Genomic DNA, 17,032 nt, shown 5'->3' with positions numbered 1-17,032 from the left:
ACTTCAAATGCTGTCTTGGTCTTCTTTTATGCATTGTTGATCTTTAGAAGTTCAAGAATAGGAAAAAAGAAAAAAAAAAGAAAAAAAAAAAGAAACCTCTCTCGATTCAGTAACTTCATGTTGAGAGAATTTTATTTAACAATGAGAGTATCTGAAGATGTGAATTGGTAAAAAGAATGTCATGCTTAATTCGGAATCCCTTATCTGCTACTAAAACCCCAAAGAGCAGCAGGTATTAATCTTGCTGCATTTGAATAATGTCCCCATTTTATCTATTTTGTCGTACCCCCTTTAAGCACCCATTGAGCTTGCTAGCTTCTCTCCAGCTCAGAAAACCATAGCAACCTCAGTCCGCACTTCTCCAACTCAGGATAGAGTTCAAGTTGTTCCCCTCCAAGCCCTCTGGCCATCATATGCAAGGGAAACCCTGACCACCGACTAGGTGTCCTAAGACTTGCACGTCCTAGGAAAAGGGCGGGGGAGGGCCACACACACACACACACACACACACACGCACGGTCCTCCGCTGTTTAATTTGGAGCGTGAAGGGAAAGTAGCAACCGAAAAGGTAAACACTTTTAGAGTTCTTTTGATTGTTCTGGAGAGCATCTTCGAGTGTTTGGGGACCATCGGTTGGGCTGCCCTGTACCGGCCCCCACCTGCCCACCCCCCGCCACTCGCCAAGGTAGGTCCTTGTCTTTATCACGTTATCCCTAAAGCTTGCGGATTTTTCCTCCTTTTCCAGCCCGCACGTTCCCACATGGGGGGTGGGGGAGGAGGAGGGGGGAGAGGCGGGGCGGGAAGGTAGCCGGGTCCCTGCACCGCGCAGCTCTCATTCGCCGCGCTCCGACTCGGGCGAAGTTCTCGCGCAGCCGGCTGGTCGCGGCCGGGGCCGGTCCGGGCGGGCGGGCGGCGGCGGCGGGTGCTCGGAGCCGGGCGGGGCGGCGGCGGCGGCGGCGGCGGCGCGGGGACGCGCGCTGTCTCTTTAAGGGAGCTTGGTCTGGGGTGGCGCTTTCCTCCGCGAAGGCTCCTTTGATATTAATAGTGTTGGTGTCTTGAAACTGACGTAATGCGCGGAGACTGAGGTCCTGACAAGCGATAACATTTCTGATAAAGACCCGATCTCACTGCAATCTCAAGCGTCCTCTTTTTTGGTGCTGCTCCTTTCTCCAGACCTCGCGTCCTCTCCATCGCTCTCTCGATTATTATTATTTTTTTTTAACAAAAAACAACACCCCCCCCTCCTCCGCTCTCCCACCCGGCACCGGGCACATCCTTGCTCTATTTCCTTTCTCTTTCTCTCTCTCTCTCTTTTTTTATAAGGGGGGGGGAGGGAAGGGAAAGGGGGGGAGGCAGGAAAGACCTTTTCTTCCACCCCCCCCTCCAATAATCCAAGATCAACTCTGCAAACAACGAAGACGGTTCATGGCTCTGGCCGCCGCGCCACCATCTTTCGGGCTGCCGAGGGTGTTCTTGACGATTAATCAACAGGTAAGGAGGGGAGGCCCGGGCTGGCCGCTGGGCCGGGGGCCGCGGGGGGCTCGGGGGGCGCTGGAACCCCTCTGCCGGGCCCGCGGAGCCGCGACGCGAGTGCTGCGCCCGCGCGTGTGTGCGCAAAATGTGGGCGATCGCGAGCGGGGAGCCCTGGGAATTAAAAGTGACTTTCTTTGAAAAAAAAAAAAAAAAGCAGAGGGAGAGTGTGCAGAAAGCCAAGCGCAGGCTTCTCGGGTTTCACATGCATTTTCTTTCTTCCTTTTTTGCGCGTGTGATTTCTTTCTTTCTTTCTTCCCTTCTGCTCTCCACACCCCACCCCCCACCCCCACCCCCTTTTTGGTGGGTCTGAGGCATCTGAGTCTTAGAAACGACAGACTTCAAACTGCAGTAGCCCTTGGAGTCAGGAGGGTCAAGTTCAGCCGCCGGGGAGGAGGAAAAACAAATCCCCATTTGCCAAAAAAAGAAGTTTCAGGCCGGTGCCCCCTCCCCCTCGCAGCCCCACTCCCCCCTCGCAGTCTCTTTCTGGCTGATTTTAATTCTCTCCTACCGGGCGCAGCGGAGGAGCTGGGGGTGGTTGGACCCGAGGGGCCGCCGCCACCGCAAGTTTTCTGGGGCTCCTGACAAGCGGGGAGCAGGTTAGGCACCGGCATGCAGAGTAGTAAGTTGGGCGAACTCGGGAGGGTCGGGAGGGTCTCAGAGAGGGGCCTTCGTGTGGTTCCCCAAAGTGGGAAAACAGCCCAGGACTGGCGCTGGCTTTGAAGAGTTTGCAAAGCCAGGCTTCAAACTTTTTTTTCCCTTAAAGGCCCAGCTGGGCTGGAGGTGGAGGGTGTCGCATCCCTCGGTGCCCCCGCCCCTGCGCGGCTCGGGGCAGCTGGGCCGAGGGGTCTGTGCCCTGTCGGTGCCATGTGGCAGGCCTCGCCGCCGGGGCGCTTCCGTCGGGGCCGAGGAAGGGGCAGACTTCCTCTGCGGTGCGGATGATGCGCCCTGGGTCGTGGGTCAGCGGACACTGGCCGGTGATGAAATGCCTGACAGCGGTGGGACATCCAGGCAGCCGGGCGCTTCGCCTTCTGTCCAGTTCCTGTTTGGGTTCTAGAGAGACGCATCTTTGAAAGGCCAAGGCAAACACCGGTGTCCCTTCAAATAACTCCAGGGTTATGGGACCCCATGAATAATTTGAGGGTGAGGCGGCGGTGGGAGCCGTTTGAAGTGCAAAGCTGTTTTTGTGGCTGGGAAAGCTTTTTTTGTTGTTGTTAGTACCTGTGTGAGCTGGTGGTGTTTCCCCCTTTTCCCCAGGGAAGTCAGTAACTGTTTTATGGCCCTAAGACTCTAAAGCAATTTAAGTTAGAGGGCTAGAGGGACTGGTGGGTTTCAGAGGGAAATCTTGGACGTAATATTAGATGTTAGGTCTCGCTTTACTTCCTCATATCTTTTTAGGCCTCAGAATTTAGACTTTGAAAGTTTTTTGAGTGAGAGCGATGGAGCTTAATGATGAATAAAAATTATAGTAGCGTGTTCATCCTTACCCTATTTTGGAAAATCACGGCTAGAGTTTTAAGTGAGGTAAGTGAAGTGAGAAGCTTAGCGGAGACGTTCAAATCGCAGACCAGTTAGGCCGATTCATTGAATTTTTGGCGATTCATTGAACTTGCCTAAACGCACCAGGTGAACAGGAAAGGGGCTGAGAGCGACAGTTAAGTACAAAGGGAAAATACAGATAGGGCCCGAGACAAAATTACCCCAAAATGCTTCCTCTAGGCCTGGTCGTTGGCTGAAAATCTGATTGTCCAAAGCAAAAATAAACTAGGAAGCTTCCAACCACTTTTTCGAGTTTTCCAGCTCTTCGGTTAAAACCTATGGATCCTGGCTGGCATCATGTTACTTTTCCTGCTGGTTTTAGGAAAAGTTGATCATTTAGAAAAGCCTGCCAGAGTTAAAAATGCAAGGGGCAGCGAAGAAAAAGTCATGCGGGCGGCCAGTTCTTGACGTGGACAAAATGAGGATGAAAGTTCCTGAGCTCACTGTTGTCAAGTTTCTGACATGCTCCTCATTTGCTTAGACCACTTTCTCAGATATTCCACCAGTTAATATATAAAAGCTAACTAGCTCTAAAACGGTGTGGGCTTTTTTTCTTTCCCTTCGTATGCCAGCGTTGTGAATAAATACAGGGTTTGTATGGGAAGATGAAGCGTTTCCTGTAAGTTGTGATGCTGACAGGACAGTCTGGAAACGATACCAACATTTGGAGGAATTTTTTTTTTACCTTTAAGTGAAAGTTTATTAATGAGGTGCTTAATCTTAACAAGTCAAACATATGGGCCTTAGAGCTTCTCTGTCCTTAGATTTCATAACTTCCTTTTAAAGCTATACCCTTGAATGGAAACATCTCTGGATCCAGTTGTATACCGGGCCACCAACGTGATAAAGTTTGATGATGATTTCTGGATATTAGTGATGTGAAAATAAAACTCCTGAAGGGGAAAGAGTGTTTTAGTGCCAACATTCGGACTTGATTTCTCTAAATGTGAGGCATTCCTGGCCTTTATTAATACTCTCTTGGCAAAGTATTACTTACCATTGGCGAGCTGATGTTTATGGCTTCCTGATCTATCTGTTATATGTTAGGATATGTGTGTGCAGAATGCTTTTCCACACGTAGTAACGAAGTCGGACACTCTCCGAATAAATGGTGAAACGTAGCAAGTTCCCCACAAAAACGTTAGTCACTTTTGAATTTTAGACGCTGCCAGGGTCTTTGCTGCTTTTTCGATTTGGTCCTTTGTCTCTTAAAGGTAACATTAAAAGAAGAAGAGTGTCATCGTGGCTGGGAAGTCTGGCTTGATTTTAGAGCTCAGTGTTTTGAAGAGTAAGATTTTAAAGGATTTTATAACATCTTCTTCATACTTGCTTAAAAATAGGTTAGAATCCATATGAGAGTGCTAGTCATAAGTGAGTTACACATGGTCCTACTGTATTTTCAGTATTATTTTTACTTTTCTTTTAAGTCACGTACCACTCCTGAGTATACTCTCATTCCCTCAGGGTAGGTCTCGCTACACACAAAAGTATCTTCATTCATAAGGAAAAATTTCAAAGCGGGGAGGTGAATGCATCTGTGGAAAAGCTGCTTTTTAAGATTCTAATATTTCAGTGATGTTTCTGTTATTGTTATTATTATTTTTGGGGTGTGTGTGTGTGTGTGTATCTTGTGGAGAGAGCGAGCCAGGGAGAAGAAATGCAGAAGAAATATAATTTGCAATTAATGATCTGTACATTTGTGGTAAGTTTTAATAAACTCTTGTCTTCTTTTTTGAAGTAAATAAACATTACTGAAAGTTTTCAGAGGGCTTGCAGCAGATTGTTTTTGAGCTGAAACTTTATTTTGAATTTGAAATTAGCACAGATACAGATAACCAGCCTTTAAATGTTTCTTATAATACATGTGTATAACACTTTTTCCCCTTCAGTATCCCTTTGATAACAATAATATAACAGGACTATGCTATTGTGTGTACCAGACTTTAAGAAAGTTAGGGGCAGTTGTTTATAATTGATTTAAAGGGGAAATTCTTATTTTTGTAATAAGTGATGTACTGAAAATGACTGGTGCACATTAAAACATATTCTCATTAAGATAGTCTCTGTGTGTAAAATGCAGCTATTCATTCAACAGGTTGACAACTTTCCACTTGGTATTTGCCTTTGCTTAATTTAGTTTCCGCAAGACAGTCAGTGTGGTAGTTTGCATCTGTTTTTGGCAGGCACAGAAAACTATAAACTCAGACAGTCCTGTCCCAAATATTGCAGCTCACAAGTTACAATCAATTTGATAAAAACAGGCAAGTTTTATGGACTTGCTTTTCTCTTGTTCATCCTTGGTCAAGCTTCCAGGTAACTGAGGTTTCTTTCTCTTCCCCTCTTTTGCTGGTTTTCAGTACTAATAGCCTAGATAACTAATTCTGAGTCTTGTTTACTCATTTAGCTTCCTTATTTATTGCTGATTGAAATTTGGGGAAATTAATGACGGCATGTCTAGACTTGGTTTTACTTTGTCTCTCTACGTGATAACTGTGTTCATCTTTTGATCCCACCATAGAGAAAGAACTGAATTCTTTGTTACTTATCTAGTTATGATTTATGGAATTGGAAGGTCCCCCTTAGATAAAATATGAAGAAACTCTTACAGCCTTTATCAAGTAGAAATTTAGTCTGATTCTGTCATCACAGATAGAGAATACTAATGCACTTTGCAATTTTTACGTTAAAAAAATCAGAGACTTTTTTATAATTATCAAAATTATTTATCTCCTAAAAGCTTTAACCAGTAGGTAAAAGAAATATTTTCAAATACCAAGTGGTGTTTTATACACTGTTCAGTAGCAAAGAGTTTTGCGGAGGGAATAACCGCTTTTAAAAATTTATCCTTGGGTGTTAGTAGGTCTTAGGCCGTTTATTTGTATAGGATATTCTGTCACTAACATATGACCTTTATAAATAATGTCTTTAATGTTGCTATTGTGGTCACCTTTAGAGTTGTCCCATCACTCACTGATTCTCAGATTCCTGAGAACCGAATTCGTTGGCCTTTGATTTGGTTCTCTAATGGATATAATAATGTAGAACTTGGTTTAGGTTAGAAAGAGAGCATTGGGTTTAAGGAAACCCCTTTGCTGAATTTGCAGAAGGTTCTGTGGATGAAAATGATTTGAAGTGCTAAGAGTTAGTTAGATGAATAAGCCTAGATGGTCACTGCAGCTGCAGTAGCTATTATAGGAGCAATGCCTACTTTTTATCGTTAAACTTTTTTTTTTCCCTAAGAGCACAAATCCAGGTAGCAAAAATGAAGATAAAATTATCTATTCCCTTCACATTTGAAGCATCAGTGGAAATCATTTTCTGACTTAAAGCTATGATTGAAATACAAGTAGCATCGAAATACCCCAAAGAAAGACATGATAGATAACGCTTTCCATTGCTAAGTACATTTCATTAAAAATGAGAAAGAAAACTTTTAATTTTTAAAATGTTTCTAGCTCTTTAAAAACCTGCAGTAAATACTTTACAAGTGGCTAGACACCTTCCCTGGTGGTTTAGTTTATACAAGCAGGAAACTTTCTCTCCTACTCTTTCTCTCTCTCTTTCTTGTTTTCTTTAAACCAACTGACGTAATGCCAAACTTTGCTTTAAAAGAACAGACAGAAGTAATTGGTAGCTTTTAACTTTTAATAATGTTCTGGATTGGTTTTAGTGGCCAAAATGCCATTTAAAAAAAAAAAAAAAGTTCAAGTAAGAACGGGCTTGTGGCCTGAGGAAGAAAGGCTCTGTTGATGCAGTTATTTTTATTCTGTTTTTCAATCTGTTATTAAAAATCTTTCCTGCTGAGCCCTGTTGGATTTCTCCAATTGCTCTCTGTGATGGATGGTGCATTTCAGGTTACCGTAACTTAAACAGTTTTTGGGTTTGGGGGAGAGTGGGTATTTGTATTGCGTTATTTCTTATGGGGGGGGGAGTAAAACATTTGTTTTTGTTTCATTTGTGATGAATTAATTAAGATTATCAATGGCGACAGGTCAATGAATATGTTTATGTAAAGAATGCTACACCTGTTAGCAAGAGTCTGAAATGTGGAAGTTTCATTCTGACATTAATCATTTTTATGTGCAGTGGAAGGAAAATAGGTGAAACTTTACAAAAATATATTTTTTAGATTGAAAGCGTTAATTTTAAGGGTCAGTTTGTGTGGGCGGCTCTTTTTTTTCCTCACAATTTTAGGGGATAATTTTTAACCCTGTTATCACACAGTGTTTTTAGTTTCTTTTCTTTTTTTTTTCTTATAAAATAGTCATTTTCTCTTTTCCTGGTTTGTATAGGCAAACAGAACTTTCTCCAGTTTAGAGCTATCTTGGTGATGTTGGTTAACATCAGGGCAACTTCAGAAGCTAGCAAGTAGGAGAATCTTTTCAGAGGGCAAAAAGATTTGTACCAGTTTTTCCTTCCTTGGAGGGACACTGCACCCAGAAATGAGGCCCTCTGCCCTATTTGAGGGGCCAGAAGTATCAAAATTTCTGATAGGGATTGTTTGTAAGGTTCACATCTTAATGGTTACTTGTCTTGGTTTAAATCTTACAATTACTTGTCTTGGACTTCGCTTTTAACCCTAAATTTGTGCTGAGGTTCTATTTTCCCCCTTTTACACAGAGTGTGTTTTAGAAATAATGCATACTGAAAATTAGGTATCTCGCAGATACCTTAAAATGTCTTTTAAGGTATTTGTAATTACCATTAACAGCATCCCGTATATTCAGGGAAGTTAAAAGAGTTCCCTGAGTGAAAATTTGACAGTTTTGATTTACCTGAAAACGTTTTTCTCAGTTTTTCTTATAACTATAGACTTCAGTTCAGATCAGAAACATTCTTTCTCTGCTAACCACTCCTTACCATAAGGATGTGTCAGGAAAAACCGTAGGAACTTAAACGATAACTTGTTCACATCAGCAGAGCAAAAGTATCTTAACATGAATCTTGATTTGTTTTATTTTTTACAAAGTTTTCAAATAAATCTCTGTCATTACAGTTTTGTTGATTGAATATTGGTTTATTACTGCAAAACTGAGGTAACAGTAATAAAGTTTTGCAAGAAGGGAAAAAAAGGCAAAGGGAGGTATTTAGTGCTGCAATCCTTTAATATCAGTAGTTTGTTTACTGTTCAGTGTTGGGGAGGGTTTGGAGAGGCTTTGTGGAAGATGATTCCAAAAAAAAATACATCAATTGCGCATATGATCCCCTCCCCTTAAGCTTTACTTAAACAATATGTTTCGGTTTTGCCTCAAACCATTCCGCACCACTTCTCCAAGAATCCACCACTATCTTCGTTCCTGAGCGATTAAGGATGACACTTTCTGTTATATAATGAACTGCAGTATTGTTTGAACAAAGGTAACATTTTAATTTGTGTAATACTTTGGTTATTAGCAGTAGTATGTCTGTAATGTGAGAGAAAATCTAGCACTACGAATACTTTCAAATGCTTGAAGTATCAGGTTAAGTTTCAATTACTGCTGATGTGTGCACATGCTCTCGCAGGTATGTTTTATGTATGTAGTATATGTGCATGGGTAATACTAAGATCTACCTTGATGGTGGACTCCACTTTGCTAAACATTTAACTCTATACTTTAAACCATGAATCTTTTAAGGCATGACCTACTTTGTAAAGTCTTGAAGTTTGAAATGAGTGGAGTTTAAACATAATAAAGCCATCATGATCACAGTACTTATACCTACACTGAATTTACTAAGGAATTTAAGAAATGACAAAAAAAAACCCTTATACAAAAATGCCATCTTTCGGTGTATTTTAAGAAATAGTTCTGCAGATAATTTTTTTTTTAAGTCCCAAATTTCTATTGAGAGGACCAGTTAAGTGACAGTGCTGTTCCTGAATATATCTTTTTATGCAATAGCACTTTATAGTTTACAATTCTGTCATCTTAAAACGTTATGTAGAAATAATATGGAACATGTAAAGACTTCGTACTATGATCCAATACGTTTTTCCCTAGGGTGATGGATTCCGTGCGTCACACAAATGTGATGCTATTTGCCAGGCTTGTAATACTGGTTTTGAGGGTTGCTGTATGTCCTATTTCATCAAGCAACACAATACAACAACTTCGGTATCTAGGTAATGGACATAGTCAAAATAAGTTCTGTAAAATGTTCTAAATACTTTTGAGTAAGTCAGAAGTTGACTTATATATTCACTTTATTTAACACAAATAAACAAATGACTCAGACCATCAGCTATTTAAGGCTTCTGTAATAGTATTAGAGGGAAATATACACGGGTCCATAGTTTATTTTCTGATTTTTTTTCCCTTTACTTGATAGAAGCATGATTCTCTTATTTGTATTTATAATTGCTTTATCTGTTAATTATTTGTATTCATGATAGTGAGTAGTGTAGAATTATAAAGAATAATAAACATTTGTATTACATGTTTGTGTCCCGAGCTTTAAAAAAAGCATTAATATTTTATTATTGAGTATTATAGTAACCAAGAATGAACCCAGTATAGGATGATAGATACACCACAAATGCTATTTAGACATTAAGAATATTTCTGCTGTAGAAAAAAAGAAACGAAAAAAGATTTTTGTTTCAGAGTTTTTTTTCACTTGAATTTGGACAGAATTTATGAAAATTATAAATCAGCAAACATTTTTACTATAATGTGTGTTTCTTGAATAGATTCTGCAAAGTATGGCTTTCAGTGAATCTTGCGAATCACTAGTTCTGTTTTTCTGTATAGAAGCATGCATTATATCTGAGATCAGATACATCTATAAATAGTGTAAATATAGACGGCAGAAGTTAGTTTGTGGAATCTAATTTCTCTATGGCATGATACACTTCATGTGCAAAGGGACCAAGCATTACTAATCTACTTCAGCTTTTTTTTTCTTTAAGCTATGCACAAGTGCAGGGCATGATTTTGTGACTTGACAGTAACTTCGTGCAAGCGTACATGTACATGCACATAGCTATATTCTCACCCGTATAGAATGTTTTTGCATTACAGGCGCTGAATGGAATTTTAACATATTACATATTTTTTGAAATGACTTTAGTCTTTGTAATATCCACTTTAATTACCTAATGCATCCCAACACCTATTTGAGGGTTTATTTAATTAAAATTTTGGTTCTGAACTGGGGGTAAGATTGGCAAGACAAATTAAAACAAACTTCTCCATGTGACTTCTTTATGATGTCAGTATTCACATATCCTTAGCTCTGAAAGATGTAGAAATAAACATATCAGCCTGTTTTATCTCTCAATACTATAACATTAAGAATTTCCGAACATACAGAAGGTCCTAAAAGAGATTTTGGCATTTGTTTCTGCTTTACTTTGATACCATGAAATATTTTTGAGAAGAGAATCTAGGTTGTTTTAATTTTTTAAAATACCATTCAACTGATGGAAACTAAGACTGGTGATATTTATATACACACACACACATATATATAATTTCTAATTAGGGCTCATGTTATTAAATGTTCTCTATACATTTAAGTCTGATTATTGAACGATTAATAGTTCTTTACCAGTTATTTAGAGATATATCCTTGAGACTGTTAAAAATTGTGTATTTTTCTATATTTAGCTGCAAAAATTTTATGTTAATTAAATTATAAATTGAAAAACACAAATGATTATGTCTCATACTGTTTTTAACTTACTATTGGAAGTTCAGTGTATATTTTTTTTAAAGATTATTGCAAATTTTACTCCTCAGTTTTGCAAACTTAGGTACGTTTTAGAAGCTAACTTTAGGTATAAGTGGCCAGTGTAAGTAATTACGCATTTAAGTAATTATGGGTTAATATGAAACCTCATTTTCTGTAATTTATCAGCAGATAGTAAGGAGACGTTTCTCTTTTGCATTTAGAACGAATTTGCTTTACATTCATTGGATGCAAGAGGTAGTAAATTACTTTAAGAAACTCGATGTCATCTAAACCTCAATTACAATAAACTGTTTATTTTACTCTCTGTCCCATCAGTGTTTATTCTACTTTGAAATGTCCCGTTCTTAAAGACAATTTATGTTGTTGGAAGAGTGCCCTCATTATTTACATTTTACTTTTTCTTTGTACTTTGATAAGCTTTAAGTAAGAAAGCTGTCACTCAAGATTTCAAGCCAGTAGTAAAAATCATAAAGTACACATTTTCTGTGTAAATGTTTGTGCATAATCTTGCATGTTCACTTTGTCAGACATTTAACTCTTTACTGTTCTGCATATTTGTGTACATCCCGACACACCTGTCTTGTACTTGTTACTCCTAGCATAGTTCAGTATTTCATCATTAACGTTTACTCAGGTGGATACATGCTCGTCTCACTCCCTGAATAATTCCACTGGCAATGATAAAAATTAAGACGTGAGACCAATGATGATTAGAAATGGAAAACAGAGTGGTAGATACTGGTATAAGCAGATGTCCCTTCTTTTTGTTTTTCCCATTTTTGGTTCCTATTTAGAACAATTTGTAAGGATGTATATCTGAACAGAAGGGGGACTTGGATACTGCACAAGACCATTATAACATAAGGAACTGTTGCTGTGTATGGCTTTACTTATTTATACGTTTTTGACATGGAAAACTCTGGCCTCGTTGCCTGTGGTACTTGGGAAAGTTAGATCAAGCCCACTGGGGTCCCATCAGTTCCGGCTTTGTGTGACATAAAGCATCTTCTAGCTTCTGGTGTGCTACCGTGCTGTTTCCCTTCAGGAGTGGAGGCCCAGTAAGTTAATTTGGCATTTGAAAGCAGAACTAGAATATTTTCCTTTTTGAAAATCCTCTGGATGGTTTTCAGAGGAGTAAGCAGAGATCATGGGCAGCGTGATGTTGTTCATCTCAGGTTGCTGAAGAAAATTATGCTGAGAACAAGCATGCTTCCTCTGAATTTTTCTGCTATGGTTTATTACCATTTTTTTTTGTTTGTTTGTTTTTTTCCTCTTTGGGATCGAATATTTCAGGTTTTGGAGGGATAAAGATTTCTCCTTTCAGTGAAAAAAAATGAGCCAATTCTAGGGTTTTTGCTTCCATTCTTTATAATATTTATGTTTTGGGGAGAGAGCTGCATAAAAAAGAAGTTTATATACTGTAAACTAATAATTTGATTTTCTTGTTTGCTCTTGAGTAGGCCTTTGCCATTCCATTTCTATGAGGAAATACATCCAATGAAATTAAATAAAGTTTTGGTGTAATTTTTCAACAATTGTAAGCACCAACTGTGACATCTTTCTGGCAAAAAAAATAAGGCAATTTTAGTTACTCAGTGCTTCCACCCAACTCTGTATTCCAAGTTTATAAATATGAATTTGATCGTTTGATCATGGATGATGCTTGAAATGAATGTATCTTGATTCAGGGAAGAGAGTACTTAAATTATGCTCACCATCAATATGCTTTAGATTTGCAAGAAACAGAATGCCAAGCATCATGCTTTCAGCCCTCTGAGATCTTTAGTAAAGAGTTTTACTTGTTTATGGTAGCTTATATTCAATAACATCACGCATAGACTGTTTAACATATTTGTGCCTTGATCTGTAGTGAAGTTCAATAAATGACTGTATTTCCATCAGGGTTTGGGAGATAATGCAGTGTTAGTAGCCATCTACTGAAAATGGTTCTGAGATTTGGAATTTGTAACTGATTTTTAGAAACCATGGCATAAATATAATAATAGGTAGAAATATTCAGTGATCACCTTTTATAAAGTTAGTTCTGTCTTTCATGTCTAGGAAAATAGAGCAGTGAATATTTGCTTTCTGTATGTTTTGTCTCCAAGCAGAGGAAACTGACAGTTTTATGTTTTAAGTGCTGAAAGTTGTTCTTGGCTATGCAGCCCCTGAGTTAATCACTGAGATGTTAACTTAATTTTTTTTTGTCTTCAAATAGTTTTCAAATTTTAAAACGAAATATGCTTCCATTATTTTCAAATTGACATCCTGCATTCTGGATTGGTTTTTAGAGAAATATTTTCCAAATTCTCTTGGATTGCTTGTAAGTTTGAAATATTGAGTTTTGTTTTTTTAAGCCTTTCAGAAAGGAGAGGAAATACTTTATCTTTTTAGAGTTTTCTACTTATAGAAACCTTTTTATCTCCCATAAAGTGCAAATTAATTTTGCATTCATTTTTTATTCTTGTATGTGTGTGTTATCTTTTCAGAAACTCATTTTGAGGGCATCAGAAATGGAGCTTCCCTGCCACACCTTCCTGTGATAAGATATTTTGGTCATTTCTAAGGAGTCGCTATGCAGAAATCCTTTCTTATGTCATTTGCACGCAGTTATTTTTACTTCAAACAGGAATGGTATCCGAAAATCATATATTTATTCTTTGAGGTTAGTTGCCAAAATTATGAACTGTGTAAAATAACATGATATTTAGTTGTTTCTCAGTTATATCTTTAGGCAATTTGTATCAAAAATTTTGGTTGAAGGAGAAAGAAAAAAAAATTTAAACAACTTTGAAATAGTGTTAAGATAGTCCTACAGAAGTTTCCAAAATTCGTAAGAAAATGTGAAATATTTTCAAATGCACAAGTTTAAAATTCAACTGTGTATACAGTGAAGACTTTTAACTTGATATATTTTACTGTAAAAATGTTTTAGTATAAAGAGAAATGTCTCTGGTGTTGCCTGTATTTTATTTATTTATTTTTGCAGATTGCTTTGCTTAAAATGATTGGCATCCTTAAATTATAGTTTTGTGTAAACCAAATAAGGCTGCTACCCTGAAGAAGCAGCGGCTTTGCACATTCATGTTAAAGAATATTTTGAAATACTTTCATTTGGAGCAAGTGCATCAAGCCCTAAGAAATAGATACCGAATTGCAAACTAGTAACCAGAACACATCACCCGACTATTCCCTGAATGTGGAATTGACTCTCAGAAAGTACATTATTTCCATTCCGGTCCCGTGTGTTTAACAGTATTTTGGTGTCTCCACTGGTAGAAATGTGGACGTTTCAACTAACCACCTCCTTGTTTTGGTTCCCGTGATGTCAGGCGAACGTTTTTCCAAAACTTTTGGTCTGGTGTAATCAAAACCTGTTGTGAAATTAGGCTAATATGATGATTTCAGATCATGTTTAATGTGTTATTTTGAAAAAGATACTTAAAAAAAAATTACCTATTTGGAATATGGTGAAAGATCCTGGACAGTGTTTTTATATTTAATTCAAAGCCTCGAGCTGTAGATCAAGAACAAAATTCCCCAATACTTCTTCTTTTCCTAATGTAGGAGAAAATGGGGCCTTTTTGCATAAATACTTTTGTAGAAATAGCTGGTCTTTATTTTGACAAAAGATGATTATATAAAATTGGAGCAAACTTTGTGAGCCCGACAGTATGTGTGCATTTTAGTTTATTATGTTCCATCGATAAAACCATGTACACAAGGAAACTAAGAGGAGAATAAATTTCATCTCCTCTCTGAGGTTAGATGTAGAGTGAAGTGCTTAGTCAGAGAATTTTCTTAGATCAGTGCCCCTGTCTCCTTGACTGGTGGATACATTTCATCATATGCACGAGTGTATGATGTTGCATACATGTGCACTGGTGGATCTGCTCTTGAGAATCTTTTAATATTTTTTTGTTGAGGAAAAGTAGACCCTGGCCAATGAAACATTTCTTTCTTCGGTGGCTGGATTTTCCTTGAATGGTCTGTCTTATATCTGATGCTCAAGTTTAAATTTTGTTTCTTTGTTTTTCTTTAATTCAGGTGTTGGTCAAAGTGACCATTTGGTCCTGTTTTGAGTGATAGAAGGGACCTGAGAACTATCCATTCTAACAGACTCATTTTATAATTGAGGAAACTGACAATCAAGCAGAATTTTCATGGTTACATGGCTAGTTAAATAAAAGACTAAACTAGAATTGGCGTCTGATCACCATCCTCATTTATACCTAGCACTCTAGACAATTTTGATATTTGTTGAGGAAACCTGCTTAATATTTGCTATGCATTCATCTTTATTTTTCCTTTTGTGATGGATGGGAGAATAGAATATCACATTAATGTGCATCGGGAAATTGATGATCATATAATACATCAGTTAGTATATTCCATATTGATGCTTCCTTGGTGGCTCAGTGGTAAAGAATCCATCTTCTAGTGCAGGAGACACGGATTCGATCACTGGGTCTGGCAGATCCCCTGGAGAAGGAAGTGGTAACCCCCTCCAGTATTCTTGCCTGGGATATTCCATGGATAGAGGAACCTGGTGGGCTGTAGACCATTCGGACATGACAGTGACTAAACGACAGCAACATATTCTATGTTATTTCTCTATTAATATCTGTGAAGATATGAGAATCAAATATTTAGTCTAGAAGTTACTGTGAAAGGTTAAAATGTTACAGCAGAAAATCTAGACTTAATGTTTCTTTCAAACCCCTGACAAGAGATGTCTCTCTGTGTTCATGTATAAAAAACCCAGTTGGTACTGAAGAATTGGTTATGAATTAATCATTAACAAGAACATACTTTGTATTATTGTTATTCCCTTAACTTAAAATACCTCCAATGTTTATCTATTTTGAGACCATTTTTTAAAAAAGCAACCCATTGGAATTAAGGATTTTTTTTTTATCTTCTAAGAAGCTAGGAGACTGGACATTTCTTTATTTGTAACACCCACAAGCCCCTTGGCAGGTTGAAAACTACAGAAACATCTGTGAGGTTAGGCCTGAAATGTGCAATTAGTTATTAAAACGTGGTTGAGAAACCATTTGTGGCATTTTACATAATCTCCTCAGCATTTATAAAAACAAATTAACAAAAGAATAATGAAGGAATCTCATTTATTTTAAATGCTTTTCTTATTAATCCTGTCTTTTGAATGATAAATTTCAGCGTACATATAGGGAAAGTGAAATATATTAAAATATAAATTTAATTTACATTTTTAGGCATTTTTTAACATTCCATTTTAATCTATGACCCCACTCAATATGGATGCAGTTAACATTTGTTTACTGATTATAGTTAAGCTAATTTTAATCATTTAATCTGTTGCATTGGAAAAAACAGGAAAAAAAACTCTTTTTTAGACATCTTAGGTATTTTGTGTAATTCCTTGTTTCTTTTTATCTTTCAATCCTAATAGTTATATTTATAATTTAAAGTGTTAATGCAGCTCCCTCATGAGTGAAATTTGTGATTTATACTTCCCTCCATGCCATCATTTCCATTTCTGTTTTAAAGAATTGTGGTGAATGCCTTGCAGACAAGTATTGGACCCAACATGTTCCCAGACTCTTTCCGAGTGGCTTCAGAAGGCAGAAGAAAGTGTGTCTGCCCCTGGAAATGGGCTGGTTTGGTCCAGGGTCTTTATTTGTACCTGAGTGTTGAGCTGCAATGTGAAGATACCTGTTGGTCTTGCTTTTGTTTGTTTGAATTTTCCTCCGTTTGTTTCTTAGCCAGAGGGCAGATTTTTTATTTTTTATTTTTTTTCCCTTAAAATATGGTTGTTTTGTTTCTTTAATGTTTCTTTCAGGTGAAAATCATGTATAAATGGCTGTGCACAGTTATTCCTTTAAAAGGGTATAGTTTGCCTATGGAAAATTATACCAATCAGAAATAATTAAGTCAGAGAGTAATGGAATGATCTTTTAACATTAAAAAACAGTTCTTCTAAAATGGATTAAGGAGCCATTTAAACTATTACACTGATCATCCTACATGAAATCTCTTTTTTGGTATAGTGAGCATACAATACCGAGAAAGACTGAAAACGTCCATTATTATTATATAAATATCTAGGGTTTTTCTCCTTCTCTTCCTCTGGCTATTACCTCTTTATATAATTTTTTTTTTTTGGCCTGACTGTTAAATATCCAGTGTATACCTAATCAAACCATAGGAAACGCTATCAGTACCTATTTTGCCCTAGCCTTTCTTAATGATTTTCTTGATGTTATTTTCAGAATTTATTTTTCTACTTGATTCTCTCCCTATA

The 17,032-nt window shown here is 37.8% G+C and overlaps 1 protein-coding gene across 15 annotated transcripts in view; it reads left to right on the top strand.

Moving 5' to 3' along the window:
• The first annotated feature begins 1,081 nt into the window (after nt 1-1,081).
• The window catches only part of TRPS1 (transcriptional repressor GATA binding 1), a 280,216-nt gene continuing 264,265 nt past the window's right edge, over nt 1,082-17,032 (top strand). For 3 of the 15 annotated variants that reach the window (XM_055432676.2, XM_055432673.2, XM_055432667.2), the window contains exon 1: nt 6,987-8,427. Coding sequence is in view for 3 of the 15 variants with exons in the window: in XM_055432665.2 (XP_055288640.2) it covers nt 9,058-9,175 (118 nt within the window). In the remaining 12 variants the exon portion in view is untranslated. The other 12 variants (XM_055432675.2, XM_055432666.2, XM_055432677.2 and 9 more) reach the window with 10 other exon arrangements.

This window comes from Moschus berezovskii, chromosome 16, assembly GCF_049115385.1.
Source record: "Moschus berezovskii isolate FMDL1 chromosome 16, NW_MosBer_1.0, whole genome shotgun sequence".
In the NCBI taxonomy this organism is placed as follows: Eukaryota; Metazoa; Chordata; class Mammalia; order Artiodactyla; family Moschidae; genus Moschus; species Moschus berezovskii.
Note: the sequence above shows the minus strand (reverse complement) of the source record. Positions and strands in the feature narration are given on the sequence as shown.